General features: G+C 43.1%; 1 protein-coding gene across 1 annotated transcript in view; it reads right to left on the bottom strand.

The window, feature by feature from the left end:
- The window catches only part of LOC132582291 (uncharacterized), a 31,677-nt gene extending 14,063 nt beyond the window's left edge, over nucleotides 1-17,614 (bottom strand). The window contains exons 1-3 of the mRNA XM_060253829.1: nucleotides 17,147-17,614; nucleotides 2,211-2,387; nucleotides 959-1,165 (exon numbers count right to left, since the gene is read on the bottom strand). Of these exons, the coding sequence (XP_060109812.1) occupies nucleotides 959-1,165; nucleotides 2,211-2,387; nucleotides 17,147-17,614 (852 nt within the window). The remainder of the gene's footprint in view (nucleotides 1-958; nucleotides 1,166-2,210; nucleotides 2,388-17,146) is intronic.
- Between the last annotated feature and the right edge of the window lie 1,395 nt (nucleotides 17,615-19,009).

The following is a 19,009-nucleotide window of genomic DNA, read 5'->3' on the forward strand; positions in this document are numbered from 1 at the left end:
AAAGGGATGGGTTATCCCTCGAGTTTTTGTTCAGTTGTAAAGCTTTACCCAGGAGAAAGGCCGTCAGCACAAAGGTCTTTGGAGATTATAGTTCGCTAAGATTTCAAGCCCTTAGAAACCTGGAATACCTGGTAAGAGCAGGACATATTTGCCCTGGATGCTTCCTTTTGATCAGTCTCCATTAGGCTTCACTGCCTGGAGCAACAGCCCTCTTCATGCCGCCCTCCTATTCAGTTGTGGCTGATGGGGGGATCCAGTTGCCACCAGAACCCTCGGAAAGTTAAGCAGTGCTGCTGGGCACGCTGGGCGCTGGGCCTGGCTGCGGGGCTCTGAGGGGAGGCTGGGGGTTTTAATAGTAGTCTGCTCTTCCCGGGGAGTAGGAGGGATCTCAGGGCAGACCGGTGCCCTCAGCCCTGTCCGCTTCCCTAATGATGGGGGCCGGTGGGGCTCAACAAGAGCTGAGTAGCCTTTGCTCCCTTAGCTTGGTTGGGGGTGTGAGTGAAGTTCTGAGGAGTGGGTTGGTAAGGAAACCGGTGACTAAGATAAAGATCAATATTGAAATGTAAGCACGTGTGCTGTCCCTTTAAATGTGATGGCCAGAACTCTCTTGGAGTTCAATTATGCTTGTCACACCCTTGTTCCTGGCTCCTCCCCCAATGTCTCCTGGCTCCACCCCCAAAGTCTCCTGGCTCCACCCCCAAAGTCCCCAGTTATTTCTTGAATTGGACTTGGCAACCCTAACACCAAGGTTAACAACAACATGCACATAATGGGGTGGGATAATAATAATAATAATACCACCAAGGTGAAAAGGGTTAGACAACTTTCCCACCAGCACCATGGTTCTGATCTGAATCAGGGTTATATGCAGTAGCTATTAGATCCTGGGAAGTTCCAATGACAGATCTGTATCACATCTGTTATGACCCTATGAAAAGCAAAAGTTCTGGATACTCACTGAGGAACTGCATGTGTGGCGTAAGAACCTCACAATTTTGGAATCAGAAGCTGGACAGGCCAAAGCCAGGTAGCGGTTGTGAAAGGTTCCATAGATTTTCAGATGGAATCCAGGTTTAGAAGGCTCCTTTCCCATAGTGGTCATATCCATGCCATAAGCAGAGAGATCAAAGTACAGGCTGTGAGCACGAATCTCAGGAGTTGGCACCTATAATGTGTAAAAGTGGAAGTAATTTTGTGACTGACGGCATGAGGGACACAGCATTATGAATCCTGTCTAGGTATGCACAAACACACCAACCTTGTGTGTATTTTCATTCCGGCTCTCCCACCTCCTTTTAATTTCCCCACTTTCATACCATTTATGGTGGAACAGCCCTATTCTGACCTGTAGACTCTATTCTGCTGTGCCCTCTAAGACATAAACTCCTCTGAAAGAGGAGACCTTTACTGCTTACTGGCTTTTCCAAAAAGTGCACAAGATTCTTATTACAGTTCTTCTGTGACTCATCTAGCTTGGCCCATAGTTACTGTGAGAACTACCAGCAGGGTGTATATCAAATTCAGGATAAGACCCAGTGTGGTGCTGTGGTTCCAGAACAGGACTATGCCTGAGGAAACTCAGATTCAAATCCCTGCTCACTGTGAAACTCCCTGAGTGACCTGGGACTGATCATTCTCTCCAAGCCTAACTTGCTTCATGGAGCTGTTGGAAGGGTAAAATGTACACTGCCCTTACCCTGAGCCGGTCATTCTCTCCAACCCTAACTTTTCTCATGTGGTTGTCTTGACATGATCCAATCCCTTAGTAAATCCTTAAGTAAAGGCGGTCATCAAGATTCTAGTCATAGCTGCACCTCATGATGGTTTTTAGTGGGTTATGACTGAAGAACACAAACTAAGTAGTGCCAGAGATGTATGCAACTTCAGCCCTTATATACAATCTGGATGGTTGCAGCAACTGAGCCAAGTGCACACCTGAAGATGTCTTATACCAAATCAGATCATTGGGCCTTCTAGGTCAACATCTATTCAGACTGGCAGCAGCTCTCCAGGGTCTCAGGCAGAAGTCTTTTACATCACCTGCTACTTTTTGAACTGCGGATGGCAGAAATTGAACCTGGAACCTTTTGCAAAGAAATCAGATGCTCTACCACTGAATCATAGCCCTTCTCCTAGGCTAGTTTGGTGTAGTTAGCAAGAGACTGAAGAAAGAATAATTGAGTGATTGCTGACTACAAGGTCATCTTTACCTGTCTTTGATCTGGTCTCTCAATGACAGCGTTGGCTCCATAAGCATTACAGGACTCTACAATGTAGTCTGGGCTGATTCCAAGGATTGTGCTAGATTCGCCACAGGATCCATCAGCTATGATAATTATCTTGGGCCAATTGGAGGCCAAATTCTTTTTAAGAAAATCATCTGAAAACTAATAGAGAGGTATAGAATTGACTTATGAATATTGCATGTAGACATGCCATGTCATAGTTTAACTGATTAATTTATATTCCACCATTCTTCCAGTATGAGACCCAAGGCAGTATATATGGAGTTCCCAGAATATGTCCCTTCCAGACCAGCTTGCTTAGTTCTGACCAGATCGCCATTCCGCTCTGCTGTGCTATATAACTGAGTCCACTAGATTAAATGGTATGTGGAATGGTATTGATCTGATCTCATCAGATCTTGTGAACTAAACTGATTTGGGACTTGGATTGGAGATGACTTCCGGGGGAGGAAAATGTCGAGCTGAGCTATCTCTCAAAACGGGAGCAGGCTGGAACTTCTGTTCGGGGTAGTGGAAGGCAAATTAATGCTTACTGCCTACTTTTCTCAGTCAGAGATTAGTCCAAGACATGCACGGAGAACTTTAATGAGATTTACCTTGGCTAAAAGGGAGCCCCGGGGGGGGGGGACTTCTTTGAGGCTTTGAGGGGTCTCAGGGGAAGTTGCATAGTCATCGTCTGCAGAAGTGCCCAGAGTCATTTATTTGACATAAGCTCTTCAGGATCCTAACCTTCTTGGACATTGTTAAACATCTTAAGCTTTGAAAGACCAGTGGAAACTTGGATAATTGGAAGAAAAGGTACAGAAGATTCTTTTTTCATTCCGGAGCTATTTATAGCTTAAAGGGACAAAGTTAAATAGTGGGAAGAGAAAATATAGAGAGCTTGGAAGAAGAGGGAAGGAAGAGGTGAAATTTGGATTTTATAAATATAAAGGACAGTGTTAAAAACTGCTAAAAAGTGGGAAAGAATTTATTGTTTTGTCTACTTGCGGTTTTGGAAGAAAAAGCAACATCGTTATACTGGAACAGACCTGCAGCACATCTGAGCAAGACAGGCAATACGTCATGTATCGTGAGATCTCCTTTCTAGTGTGAATAAGACTTTGTGGCAACAAAAACAGGAAGTAGTGGAAAGAAAACCTACTCTAGGAATATACACCATTGAGAAACATCGGCGGCCATTGCTGGGAGGCTAAATTAAAAACATTGTTATAAAAAGAATTCGGGACATTATAAATTGTTGGAATCAACTGAAAAGAGTGTAAGAAGATAAGTACTACTGGTCATATTATTTGTGCGGTCCTCAGAAACTTTTAAAAGGGAAAAGAAATTGTAAGAAGTAAAAAAAAGTTGTGGCCACCATTTTGGAAAATTTAAAAACTTTAAAAATAAATATCTGGACTTTGGGAGCTCAGAGGACGGCGAAATTGGGCTTGCCATAAAGGGCAAGTCCTACTCTTTTGAATCTGATAGTCAAAATGAAAATTTGTGAGATCTAAAATTTCGTTGTTTTTTGAAGGGTTTAAAAGTTTTAAAAATTTATATCTTGGTCTAGGAAGCTCTGAGGAAGGCGAAACTAAGTTTATTATAAAAAGCAAGCCCTAATCTTTTGAACCTGACAGTTAAACCCAAAATCCGTGAGGTTAAAATTTTTGATGTTTTTAAATGTCTGAAGCCAAGCAGCCCCAAACAAGGGGCTCTTTCATTGGAGAAGATGCAGGAACAATTGGACGTGATGGAAGCCAGAATGATGAGAGGGGTGAGGAAGATGATAGATGAATCGAAAGAAGAAATTATTGCAGAGATTTAAAAAGATATGGAAGATCTCAGTAAGGAAACTGGGGAAACCTCTAAGAAAGTGCAGGAAGTAGAAGGGAAAATGAAAGTATATGATTCCACCTTGTTGAAAATTCAAGAAAAAGTGACAATCCATGACTGCAAATTGATGGAAACCCAGATACATCTGAGAGGGGTACCTGAAGTGGAGGATGGTGACTTGAAAGGATATATAATAAAAATAATTGCAGAATTTTTAGAGGAAGATCCTGAAGAGACTAAAAATATGTATGACTATATGTACAGAGTGAATTCACTTTTTGCCAAGAAAAATAATCTACCAAGAGATGTTGTTATAAGATATATGTCAAAGGAAATGGTGGGAAGGATCATGAATAAAATTTTTGAAAAGGCACTGATAGCGGGAGGCAGTAAAGTGAGAATCATGAAGGAGTTGCCAAGGCAAGTGATAAATGACAGGAGAAAATATAAAAAGCTGACAGAAAAATTGAGGGACAATGGTACGAGGTACAGATGGATTATACCTGAAGGTTTGAGCTTTGAACTCCAGGGGAGAAGAGTCATGCTTACAAAAGCTCAGGAGTTGCGTAGATTTTTTGAAGAAAATAAAGAATTTGCACCATGATGGATTACAAATTATTGTCTTGGAATGTTAATGGACTAAACGTACCACACAAAAAAAGGGCAACATTTCATTGGATTAAGAAACAAAACTGTAATATAATTTGTTTGCAAGAAGTACATATTAAACAAAAGGATTATAAATTTTTATGGAACAAACAATTGGGAGTAGAATTTTTTTCACTAGCTGAACAGAAGAAAAGAGGAGTGGTTTTATATATCAAACAAGAATTGGAGCCAAAATTAGTGTTTAAAGATAAGGACGGAAGATTTGTAGCAGTGGAGACAATATTAAATGGGAAAAAACGTTGTTATTGGGATTGTATGTGCCTAATGGTGCAAAGGATGCTTTTTTCAAAGACATTATGCAACAATTTGATGAACTGACCTATGATCAAGTATAGTTAATGGGAGACTTCAATGGAACAGTTAAGAACTCATTGGATAGATCTGGAGGGGAAAAAAATGATGGGAAAGAAGGGAAATTTCCAAAGTCTTTCTTTGAATTGGCTAAACAAGAAAATCTAGAAGATATATGGAGGAAATTTAATCCTGAAGTGTGGGATTATACTTTTTTTTTTAGCAAGACACAAAACTTTTTCTAGAATTGACATGCTGTGGGGAACTAAAGACTTAAGTCTTATAACAAAGAAGATAGAGATTTTACCTAAAATAGGGGCTGACCATAACCCAATAATGTGGATTACAAAATTGTCCAAGAAATTGAGAAGATGGAGATTGAATGAAGATTTGCTACAGAATAAAGAAACAGTGACGTATCTAAAAAAAGAAACTAAAGCTTTTTTCCAAGTGAATGATAAAGAAGATATTGATTTTCAGACAGTCTGGGACGCTTATAAAGCAGTAATGAGAGGAGTGTTGATTACTTTGAACAATAAAGACAAGAGAAGAAAAGAAAAACAGTTGTTGAACATTCAAGATGAAATAAAGAAAAAGGAAGGGGAGTTGAGAAAAAGACCAGGGGGAAAGAAAATTTTAAGGAAAATTACAATACTACAAACTCAATTGAGACATTTGTTGAATAAAGAAGTGGAATGGAGTTTGAAAAGACTTCAGCAGAAATCCTTTGAGGGAGCAAATAAACCGGGAAAGTATTTGGCTTGGCAATTGAAGAAAAAGAGAGAAAATAGAATTATTAACAGAATTGTGGTAGATGGAAGAGAAGTGGTTACTCAAGAGGGAATAAAAAGAGAATTTTTCAAGTACTATGCCAAACTGTTTAAAGGTGTTAAAATAAAGAAAGAGAAGATGGATGAATATTTACAAAAGTTAAAAATAGAACCCCTAACTGAAAATATGAGAAAAAGTTTGAATGATCCAATTGAAAAGATAGAAATTGAAGCAGCAATCAATGTAATGGAAAATGGAAAAGCTCCTGGGCCAGATGGATATACAGCTAAATATTTTAAAACTTTTAAGGACGAATTAATACCAAAATTGCAGAAGTTGATGAATATAATAAGAATAAAAAGGAAAGTACCAAATACATGGAAAGAAGCTGTTATTTCGTTGATACCTAAAGAAGACAGAGATGCCACGAATGTAAAAAATTACAGACCAATTTCGTTATTAAATAATTTTATTTATTTATTTATTCTATAACTTATATCCCGCCCTTCCCACAAAATGGCTCAGGGCGGCTCACAGCAAACAATAAAACAATAAAACAGAGTTCAGAATTATTACATTTAAAAGTTAAAACATTTAAAAACCTAAAAACCTTAAAATTTTAACATTAAATCTATACCGTATGAGTCACAGAAGTCTAATAAGCTACATTTATTTCCCAGTCAGGCGTAGGCTAACCGGAAGAGCGCTGTCTTACAGGCCCTGCGGAACTGAGCAAGGTCCCGCAGGGCCCTCACCTCTTCCGGCAGCTGGTTCCACCATGTAGGGGCCATTGTGGAAAAGGCCCTGTCTCTGGTTGTCTTGAGACGGACTTCCTTAGGCCCGGGGATGGTGAGAAGGTTTTGAGTCCCAGACCTCAGTACTCTCTGGGGAACGTGTGGGGAGAGACGGTCCTTCAGGTAGGCAGGTCCCAGGCCATATAGAGCTTTAAAGGTAATGACCAGCACCTTGTACCGGACTCGGTATGTTATTGGGAGCCAGTGCAGAGCCCGGAGACCCGGCCGAATGTGCCCCCACCTTGGGAGGCCCAATAACAGCCGGGCAGCGGCATTCTGCACCAGCTGCAATTTCCGGGTCCGGCACAGGGACAGCCCCATGTAGAGGGCATTGCAGTAATCCAACCTTGAGGTGACCGTAGCATGGATCACTGTTGCTAGGTCGTCGCGGTCCAGGAAGGGGGCCAACTGCCTTGCCCGTCTAAGATGAAAAAACACGGACTTGGCAGTGGTTGCTATCTGAGCCTCCATCTTTAGGGACAGCTCCAGTAGCACCCCCAGGCTCTTGACCCTGTCCGCCGCTGTCAGCGGCGTACCATCAAAAGCTGGCAGGGGGATTTCCCCCCCCCCCCGGTCCTCGGCGACCCAAACAAAGGACCTCTGTCTTCGCAGGATTCAGTCTCAGTCCACTCAGTCTGAGCCACTCAGCCACGGCCTGTAGTGCCCGATCCAGATTTTCTGGGGCGCAGACCGGTCGGCCATCCATAAGTAGATAGAGCTGGGTGTCATCAGCATACTGGTGACACCCCAGCCCATACCTTCGGGCAATCTGGGCAAGAGGTCGCATATAGATGTTAAATAACATCGGGGAGAGAACCGCTCCCTGGGGCACTCCACAGTTAAGTGTGCGCCTCCGGGATAGCTCCCCCCCAATCATGACCCTTTGTCCCCGACCTTCAAGAAAAGAGGAAAGCCACTGCAAGGCCAGCCCCTGAATCCCCGCATCGGCGAGGCGGCAAGTCAATAGCCGATGGTCGACCGTATCGAACGCCGCCGATAGGTCCAACAACATCAGCACTGCTGAGCCACCCCGATCCAGATGCCGTTGAAGGTCATCTACCAGGGCAACCAACACCGTCTCCATCCCATGGCCCGGGCGAAAGCCGGACTGAAGTGGGTCAAGGATGGAAGCGTTCTCCAAGAAAGTCTGTAGCTGCCTCGCCACTGCCCTCTCAATAAGTTTGCCCAGAAAGGGCAAATTTGAGACCGGCCTATAGTGTGCCAATTGGGCCGGGTCTAAAGTTGGGTTTTTTAGGAGGGGACAGACTACAGCCTCTTTAAGCGGCGCTGGAAAAAGCCCTTCTGTCAGGGATCTGTTTATGATATCCCATACAGGATATCTGAGATCCCTCTGGCAAGATTTAATAAGCCAGGAAGGGCATGGGTCCAATTTACAAGTTGTTGGGTGGGCAGATAAGAGAATCCTGTCGACTTCATCCAGGCTGAGGGGGCTGAAACCGTCCAGAATATGATCCGCAGACATGCTCGGGGCCTCGGTTGCATTAACTGTCTCAAAATTGACGGGGAGGTCGAGGCGGAGTGATGCGATTTTATCCGCAAAATAGTTCGCAAAAGCCTCACAGCCTATCTCCAATTCAATAGAATTTGGTCTGCCCTGGGGCAGCGTAGTAAGATCTCGAATTATATCAAACAATTGTGCCGGGCGCGAAGTTGCGGATGCAATCTTAGCCGCAAAGTATGTCTTCTTTGCGGATTTGATTGCCATCTCATAGGTCTTCAAACTCTCTCTATAAGATGTTTGGGTCACTTCATCTCGAGTACGCCACCATTGCCTCTCTAGTTGTCTGAGGTCCCGCTTCAAATGCCGCAATTCCTGGTTAAACCAGGGAGATGGCTTAAGGCAGGGGCACAGAGGACGCCTAGGTGCGATCTCCTCGATGGCCCTGGAGAGTCCATCATTCCAGGACTCTACCAGATCATCCAGGGAGTCGCCAGTGGGCCAGGTATCCCGCAGGGCCGTCAGGAACCGTTCTGGGTCCATCAAGCTCCGCGGGCGAGCCAAAATACGCTCTCCGCCTAAACAGGTTTGGGGTGACATATCCATACGAGCCTTGAGGGCAAAGTGATCTGACCATGGCACTGCTTCCATTGCAATATCGTTCACTTGTACTCCCGCCGCGAAGACCAGGTCTAACATGTGTCCCGCCTGATGAGTGGGCGTTGTAACAACCTGGGAGAGTCCTAGTGTCGCCATGGATGACACTAGATCCATTGCCTGGCTGGAGGCCGCGTCGTCGGCATGAACATTGAAGTCACCCAAAACCAATAGCCTTGGGCACTCCAACGCCCAGCCCGCCACGGCCTCCATCAGGGATGGTAGGCGGCGGCTGGTGCGTTAGGCGGTCGGTACACCAGCCAAATCACCAACCCCTCCCCAACGTCCCACATCAAACTGGCACATTCAATGCCTGGGATCTCCGGGGCCAGGAGAGCCCTAAAGGAGTAAGCTTCTCATATGAGTAGTGCCACTCCTCCCCCCCCCACCCGCTAGTCCGGGACTGGTGGAAGACCAAGTAACCTGGGGGGGGGGGGGTCATCTGGGAGAGAGCCAAATAATGACTATAAAATATTTACAAGAATCTTGGCAGAACGGCTCAAACAATATTTGATAAATTTTATAAAGGAAGATCAAGCAGGGTTTGTTCCCAAAAGACAAATAAGAGACAATATTAGGACTGTTGTAAATATTGTAGAATATTATGAAAGACATCCAGAAAAAGAAGTAGCATTATTCTTTGCAGATGCAGAGAAAGCATTTGACAATTTAAGCTGGGACTTTATGTTCACAGTAATGGAAAAAATAGAGTTGGGAGAAAGGTTTATAAGAATGATAAAAGCAATATACTCCGAACAAAAGGCAAGGTTGTGTGTTAGTGCAGATCTTACAGAAGAAATAAAAATTAGCAAAGGTACTAGACAAGGTTGTCCGCTTTCACCACTGTTATCAAAGATTTCAGGTTTTCACGGCTGGTAACATCATTAGGGTTTGTAGAATCTTTCGGGCTCAAGTGCCGTGTTCTACTGGAGAAAGTTTTCCTTCCAGACGTTTCGTTCTCAGCTGCGGAGAACATCCTCAGTGGTGTTGCAGCCGGAGCAGGCGCTCTAACCTTCTTGGCTGCTGTGCATTGAGTCACAGCAGCCAAGAAGGTAAGAGCGCCTGCTCCGGCTGCAACGCCACTGAGGATGTTCTCCGCAGCTGAGAACGAAACGTCTGGAAGAAAAACTTTCTCCAGTAGAACACGGCACTTGAGCCCGAAAGATTCTACAAACCCTAATTCACCACTGTTGTTTATAATGACTCTTGAAATTTTATTGATGCAGATTCAAGCAGAACAAGAGATACAAGGTTTACAAATAAAAGGAAATTCTTACAAATACAGAGCGTTTGCTGATGATATAATGTTTATAAATGAAAACCCCATACAAGTTACACCTTTGCTGTTAACTAAAATACAAGAATATGGGGAGTTGGTGGGACTTTCAATAAATAGAGAAAAATCTAAAATTCTGTGTAAAAATATGCAGATGAATAGACAACAAGAATTACAGAGACTAACGGGTTGTGAAGTCACCTCTAAGGTAAAGTATCTAGGGGTGGAGATAATGAAAAATATTGATCTGTTTAAAAATAATTATGAGAAGTTATGGCATAAAATGGATGAAGATATGCTAAAATGGAATAAGCTTAATCTGTCATTGCTGGGCAGAATAGCTGCAATTAAAATGAATATTCTACCAAGGATAATGTATTTGTTCCAAACTATTCCTATTGTGAAGGATGCCAAACAATTTGATAAATGGCGTAGGAAAATTTCAAATTTTGTGTGGGCTGGGAAGAAGCCAAGGATTAAGATGAAAATTCTGTCAGATGCAAAAGAGAGAGGCGGATTTCAATTACCGGATTTAAAATTATATCATGAAGCAGTTTGTTTAGTGTGGATGAAAGAATGGATAACGCTGTTAAACAAAAAGCTGCTAGTGTTGGAAGGTCACGGAAATAAATTTGGCTGGCACGCGTATTTGTATTATGGAAAAAAGAGGATGGATGGTCTTTTCTCTCACCATTATGTAAGAAGCAATTTATTAAATACATGGACAAAATACAAGAAATATGGAGACGAGAGAAGACCTTTATGGATAGTGCCAGCTGAAGTAATAAAGATAACGGCTGAGATAGGTGAAGAAAAGTGGCTGTCATATAATCAATTGTTAAAAATACAAAGTGGGAAAATAGAACTGAAAACTACTGAAGAATTGAGTCACAAATATGATTGGTTTCAAATGCAACAAATAAAGAGCTTGGTAGAGAATGGCATTAAAACTGAAGGAATAAGAAAAAAGCAAACAGAAATGGAAAAAGTTCTGCTTGGAGACAACGATAAACTAATTTCAAAAGTATACAAATTACTTTTACAATGGTCTACAGAAGATGAAGTAGTGAAATCTCAAATGATTAAATGGGCAATTAATGTAAATAAAGAAATAAAGATGGAATCTTGGGAATATCTGTGGAAGAACTCTATGAAACTCGCAACATGTCAAAGTATTAAAGAAAATTGTTTTAAGATGATGTATAGATGTTATATAACTCCTAAAAAATTGGCAAAGATGAATAATAAGATGCCAGACAGATGTTGGAAATGTAAAAAGCATGAAGGTTCTTTCTACTATATGTGGTGGACTTGTGAAAGAGCTAAAATGTTTTGGCAGATGATTCAGCAAGAGATTTCTAAGATCTTGGGATATGAGTTTAACAAAGTTGCAGAGACTTTTCTGTTGGGACTACAAATGGAAACATTTCCAAAAGAAGATAGAACTTTAATCTGGTACTTGCTCTCAGCCGCTAGGACATTGTATGCGCAGTTGTGGAAGCAAGAAAAAATACCAGAGAAATGGGATTGGATTATAAAAGTTATGACATGGAGTGAAATGGACAAATTAACAAGAATATTAAGAGACTATGATTTGGAAGTTTTTAAGATAGAGTGGAAGAAGTTCAGAAGATACGTAGAAAAAGAGTGGAAAATAAAAGGACACTGGACAATTTTTTATAATGATTAAGTTTTAAAAGAAGAATATAACTTTTGGTGTTTTTTTTAATAGTTAAGGGTACCTTTAATATTTTTTTTAAGTAAATAACACTGGCGGGGGTCAAATAACAGGGGGAGGGGTGGGGGAAAAGTAAGATATGGGGTAGATTAATTTTTTTTAAGTTAAGATATTGATATAGATTTGCTACCATATGTTACCAATAAAATTGTTTATACACGGGACTTGGATTGGAGATTACCAAGGAAGATTTTGTAGAGAAAAGATAGACTTTTCTGTAAGACTCCAGAGTACCCGTACTCGGGCTTTCTCAGTTATGGCCTCACAGCTGTGGAATCAGCTCCCAGAGGAAATGCGGCCCTGCGGGACTTTGAACAGTTCCGCAGGGCCTGCAAAACTATCTTGTTCCAAACGGCCTTCACCAGCTGAACCTACTAAACTGCCAAGTAAACGTGCCAGCGAATATAGCACTAAATGTACTAATGTTTTAGAATTTTAATGGATTTTAATCAATTGTAGTTAAATATTATTTATTGTATAATGTATGTATTGAGTTCTTTTGCTGTTAGCCGCCCTGAGCCGCTTGGTCGGGGAGGGCGGGATACAAATAAAATGTGACTGACTGAGAAAAGTGATGGCAAACAACCTCTGTTTAATCAATTGCATTGAAAACCAAATGAAGGGTCACCATTTGTTGACTGCAACTTGGTGGAACTTTTACACACACACACACATGATTAAATTAAATCAAACTTTGTTCACCTAATCTTTTTAAAATGTCACTATAATTTGCAAAGAGAATCCTAGGTGAAAAAACACAGGACTGATGTTTTTTCATAGTTGTCTACCACCTGACATCATAACATAAAACTTGATGTTACAGAGGAATTCATTTACATGTATCTACCTGTTCTCATGTAAAATAGGTGGTGAGAATCTATTTCTGGTTAGTGATTGGATGGGAAAACACCAAAGACCACCAGATAAACAGAGGAAGGCAGTTACAAAGCACCTCTTGTCATCTTGCACTTTGAAAACACCATGAGGGTTCACCAGAAGTCAGTTAAAACTTGATGGTACTTAATTATTTAATTAGTGGTGACATCTCAATGCAGTAAATGCAATACATGTTGAATACTATTTTGATAATTCTGTAATTTTACATATTTTGTAATTATGATATTGTCTAATCTGGATGTGGTTTGTTTAATGTTTCCATAAGGTTTTAATGTTGTAAGCCTCCCAGAGCCCGCTTGAAGGATAGGGTGGGGTATAAATTGAAAAATTAAATTAAATTAAATACATGAGTAAATACATGAAGCTGTCATATACTGAATTAGACCTGTGGTCCATCAAGGTCAGTATTGACTAGTCAGACTGGCAGCAGCTCTCCAGGGCTTCAGGAAGACATCTTCCACATCTTGTACTTCCTGATCCTTTTAAACTGGAGATGCTGAGGATTGAAGCTGGGTCCTTCTGCCCCTCCCCAATAATAAACTTAGACTCATGTTTTGCAGAATGTAAGCTTTACACAAATCAGAGATGCCAGGGATTGAACCTAGCAGCTTCTGCATGCCAAGCAGATGCTGTTTTACTGGGCCATAGCTAGTATTTTCTGAAACTCTTATCATTCCCCACCTTTGAGCCTATTGCTTCTATGCATCCATACAATGGATTTAGCCATGAGACACGGCTGATTTAAGCCTATTGTCAAATGTGTTAACTTTCAATATTACAACATAAAAGCCTTTCTGATGTTGACTTCCATGGATTTCTTAGCTTAATTAGAGGCCAGCTGCTATTTCCTTAAGGCCTTTTCATCCTTGCCTATTGCTTTTCTGCTTGTTTTGGTTTAGCAAATCAGTTGCCTGTCTAGATACGTACGAGGATAATGCAACTGTCCAGATTTATAGATAGCTTCAATACTAAACTCATTATTGCCTGAAGTAATCACGGAAGTACGCCAGCTTCATAATTAAATGCAAGCCAAAGTAAACAAGGAGTGCTATCTGAATGATGTACCTTTAAACTACAGCCAGTTAACTTGTTAGGCAGGAATCAAGACTATATTTATTTGAATTTGCAGCATGAGATGTAATTTGATAAAATAAAGAGTGTTCATTGAAGTTATGCTTATGGGCATATTTGCAACCACACACAACTGGAGAAACCCGTAGGATTGCCTTATCTTTTAAAGTACCTGATTCTATTCCCCCACTTTATTTTTACAGTTTTGCCAATTTATAAATTTATACATCTGAAACACTCATCCATCTAGTACACATTTACCCTGCCTTCCCTCCAAAAAGCTCAAAGAGCTTTACATGATTCCCCCCTCCTCTGTCTTATCCTTACCTTATAAGGTAAGCTAGTCTGAGAGAGAATGACTGGTCAAAGGTCACCCAGAGAACATCCTGGACAAGGTGGAATTTGAACCTAGATCTCTCCTAGTCCAATGTTTTAACTACACCACCACAATGGCTCTCCCTGGCAGGGACCCTTGCAAGGGGGACACTCTGGGGCACAGAAGTGGTGTGTGGACAAAGGATTAAATACTGCTTCTTTCAATTATACCAGTTTCTATCAAGAATTCAAAGTGCTTAAGGACCACAGAGAAGAGATACATACATTCAGTGGAGGTTTGCAGCAGAACATGCGCTAGTGCCTGTTGTAACACAGCTAGAAGCTGGGAAAGTATCCCTCACAAAAGTTAGGTTATGCTTTCTTTTTTCATTTTGACCCAGGCTCATTTGCAATAGAATAATTAACAGGCATTCTCACATTCTGACATGTTACTGTTTTATTGGTTTCCCATGCTAGTTTTCTGAATTTGTTAATTTTACTATTCTGCTATTGGATTTTAACTTTGTACCACTTTGCATTCTAAACCCCACAAGCTATATGTAGCTCTGCTTACTGTACCTCATTCCTTGTCTGAAGAAGAAGAAGACAGCAGATTTATACCCTGCCCTTCTCTCTGAATCAGAGTCTCAGAGCAGCTTACAATCGCCTTTATCTCCTTCCTCCACAACAGACACACTGTGAGGTGGGTGGGGCTGAGAGAGCTCTCCCAGAAGCTGCCATTTCAAAGACAACTCCTACAAGAGCTATGGCTAACCCAAGGCCATTCCAGCAGGTGCAAGTGGAGGAGTGGGGAATCAAGCCTGGTTCTCCCAGATAAGTGTCCACTCACTTAACCACTACACCAGACTGGCTCACCACCAAGAACATGCACCATGCACCAACAAGAAGTGTGCATGCACACATTCTAAATAAAAGTTTGCTGATCTTAAAGGCACTACTTGAGTCCTGCTTTGTTCTACTTTCTTAGGATGTATCTTATACTCAGTCCTTCCAGCAGTATATAAATTATTCCTGTAGTGGTTCTTGTCCTGTGTCAGAAGTCAGAAGAGACTTATTCAAACCTGCACACTACGATTATCCTGCTCACAGGATAGGGTGGAGTAGAAATTAACAAAAATAAATAAAATCATAGGATGCAGCTCTTAGCTAGGACTACTAAAACGGAACCTCCAGGCACTGAGTATGTCCTCCCAGTGGGTTTTCCAGAACTGTCTGATTGGCCACAGGAAGCTGGACTATAAGGGACTTTGGCCTGAGATAGCAGGGCTTCACATGAAAACTGCTGTGTACTGAGTCAGTGTGTTGATTCTTCTAGCTCAATATTTCTTTCTGGACTAGCAGTGTCTCCCAGGTCTCACACCAACAAACAGTTCCTGTTACTTAGGATCCCTTAACTGGAGATGCCTGGGATGTCTGCATTAAACAGCATGAAGCTATGGCTTGTTCTTAATGACCTTGGTTAATCTATATCATTTCTATTCTGGACATAGCATTCTTAGCGCTAAATAAATATCGGTATCATAAGGCTGTGTTCGTAGGTATGCTTCCTTGGGAATAATCCCGCTGTAGAAGAAGAAGACTGCAGATGTATACCCTGCCCTTCTCTCTGAATCAGAGACTCAGAACAGATTACAATCTCCTATATCTTCTCCCCCCACAATAGACACCCTGTGAGGTGGGTGGGGCTGAGAGGGCTCCCACAGCAGCTGTCCTTTCAAGGACAACTCTTGCAATAGCTATGGCAAACCCAAGGCCATTCCAGCAGCTGTAAGTGGAGGAGTGGGGAATGAAACCCGGTTCTCCCAGATAAGAGTCCGCACACTTAACCATTACACCAAACTGGCTCAGTTGAACTTACTTCTGAGCAGAAAAAAAATGCTTGTGCTCCAGCTGATACATTTAGTTAGAAGCAAGGGTCATTTTGTAGAAAAATAGGTGGTGGAACTCATTAGCATAACTCATTGGCATATGCTGCCCCCCACCAACCAAAAGCAACCCAATTCAACAAAGGAGAGCCCTGGGCAAGCAAGTCCTGCTTGGACTGGCTAGAGATCCAGCCAGCCCAAGCAGGCCTCGCTCACCTGGGGCTCTCCTTGGCCGCCCCCTCCCCACATTCAAAAGGTCAGCAAGCCACCTGCCATCCAAAATCACATAAGAAGAGGAGAAAGGGTGGTGTGGGCGTCTCCAGGGGTTAATGAGGGCTGCTGGGGGTGTGGCAAAGCTCCTAGTGGCTGGCTGACTGCCCAATACACAGAGGACTCCGTTCTGTGCAGTGAGAATGGATGAAGGTGTGCGTGTGAGTCGATCTTGTTTTAAAGAGGCCTCTCATGTTAACACCTCCCATATACCCTGGGGGCTTTCTGTTGGGAAAATAAAAATATGGATTTAATGGATGCATTCTCCAATTCATCTGATTAAGTGAGCTCTGACTCAAGAAAAGTTATGCTGGAATAAATTTTGTTACTCTGAAGTACTCTTGGATTTTATCTTAGAGTTAGTGAGTTTCTTGTAAGGTTTGAATAGTCTGGTTCAAATATTCTCTTAGGGTATGAAGGATGTCATCTACACTGAACCTGTTGGCATGAGGAATACTAATTCAGAATGAAAGAATTAAATTTGGATGTATTTGAATAAATGAATGTGATTGCCTGTAAAGCAGCTCTGGATAGGAAAGAGCGACTAGCCAAAGGCCACCAGGTGAGAATCACAGCTGAGAAGGGATTTGAAAGCAGGTTCCTCAAATCTTGATTCGACACTAGAGTGACGCTGCATTCTGGCTACCTTTCTTTGGGCATGCCTAAGCAAGTCTACACAGAAGTACGCCAGTGTTATGACAAACATGGTGCAGAGGTTAGAGTGTCAGTCTCAAACTGGGAGACCCGAGTTCAGATCTGCAGTCTGCCATGGAAGTTTGCCAGGTAACCTTGGGCCAGTCACACATTTCAGGTCAAACCTACCTCACAGGGTTGTTGTGAGGGTCCAATGAAGGCGGGGGGGGGGGGGGGAGAATGCTGTCAAGCCACTTTGGGGAGATGAGTGGAATATAAATAAGGAAATGAAATATTCGGTGTGATTTACTGCCAGGAACGTGCCTGCCCTAGGGGCTGCTGTTTCCCGCCTCACCTTCGTGCCCAGCGAGAGGCAGACGTCCAGGCGCCGCTTGTGCCATTCCAGGAGGCTGAGCAGGTGTTCTTGGAACACCCCGATCTTGGTGAAGAAGCTCTCCTTGTCCCAACAGCCTTCCATGTTGTCGAAGTCCACCCCCAGCCCCAGGAGGAAGCGGACGCTGCGCGGCTCTAGGGCGATCTGCTGGGGTCTGCAGAGGAGCGCAGAGCGGGAGCGCTGGTCGAGCAGCCTCAGTTTCAGCACCTTGCCCGAGCGGACAGCGACCAGCGCGGCCGTCAGCCCCACGGGGCCGGCACCCACCACCAGCACCGAGACCTTCGCCCGCCACTTGCGGATGCCGTCCACGCTCACCTTCAGGGCCGCGTAAAGCAAGACGGCCAGCAGGGTGCTCAGAGCCGCCTCCACCGCCAGCCTCTCGTACTGGGCGCGCCAGGAGGCGTCCAAGCGCGCCCCGGGCTCGTCCATGGTGGGGCAGCGGAGGCCGTGGGCAGTTCCCGCGGGCTGGAGTTCAGCCAGAGCCCTGACCTGCCCACGCTTGCTTGCCTGGCTACTTCGGCAGGGGAGGGAAGAATCCGAGAGCTAGAAGAGCAAGCCCAGCCCACTCCTCTTGCCTTGTGCTGTCTCTCACCAATTTCGCACTAGACCTTTAATCCTGGTTTAGCTCTGTCCCCAAGCTGACATTCTTCACTGAAATCATAGAGTCATAGAGTTGGTTTCTCCGATTTCTCAGTTTCTCAGTTCCCCAGACGCTCCTAAACCTGGATGCAGGACAAAAGCAAAAAGGAGCCGGCAAACCCGTGCCTGCCTCTCCTGTGTTCTGGGGGCAATAGGACAGGGCCGCTAGGGAACTTGGCTCGGAAATCGGGAGCCAAAGCCAGCCTCCCTGCTCTTTTAAAGCGGGGGGAGGAAGAGAATGTTATTAAGCCAAGGCGAAGAAGAGGTGTTGTGAAGTGAAGGCGTTTAAGGTGCTGCAGGTTATTGGCGCGAGTTTCCTTGACTTTGGATCATCTAACAAGCAGCAGGTTTTTGTTCTTTAAGCAACCTGGGCTTTGTGAATCGGAAAACAAGAATTTTGTATTTGCCCATCACCAGTAAAACTAAAGTAGGGGGGATACTTTTGCGAGAACTCTTTAAATCAACACAAAACAAGGGAACACATTTTTGAGTTTCTCTGGATTCTCTACCAGAACAGATGTTGAGACAGAGAACAAACAAACAAACAAAGGAAAGGTGGGGGAGAGCTGGAGATGCCCCTGGATGGAAAGAGGCATATTCTAAAAGTTTGACCTTGAGAGTGCAAAAGGTAAAAAATATCACAAGTTACACCAAAACGAAGACATTGTAGCAGCTCTCCCCTAGCAGCTTTCCCCTAGAAGAAAGGGGGGGAGGGGGAGGTAGCCAATCTATTTCTGGTTTTGCCAGAAGATGCAGGTACCTTATTGTGAGGGAGAGACAGAAGTTTTAAAAATATGGTAGTTTTTATAGTATTGAAATTAATTTCAAGTGGTGTGCTACAAAAATGAGTCAGTAAAAGCCAAACAGAGTAGGATTACCTAGTGGTTGAAGATCATGCCCCCCCCCCCAATCACAAAAGTTTCCTTGACCTCAATTACATTCACCTCTCTGTAAAGGTGCAACTGGGACTGAGCTGCATGATACAACTCCCCTCCCCCTGCCTTGTAGCAAAACACAGCTGGCAATGCACGATCAAGTGTGTAAAAGCCATACTCTTGTTCTTTTCAGGAAAAGAAAGTTTATTAAAATGTAAAGGCTGCAAGGGGGGGGGGGGGAAGGGTAATTCAAACATGGAGATAGAGCGGCACAGTTGGAAGCTACATTCCAGAGAGATTATTTCTGCTA

The sequence above is a fragment of the Heteronotia binoei genome, chromosome 14 (assembly GCF_032191835.1).
Source record: "Heteronotia binoei isolate CCM8104 ecotype False Entrance Well chromosome 14, APGP_CSIRO_Hbin_v1, whole genome shotgun sequence".
Taxonomy (NCBI): Eukaryota; Metazoa; Chordata; class Lepidosauria; order Squamata; family Gekkonidae; genus Heteronotia; species Heteronotia binoei.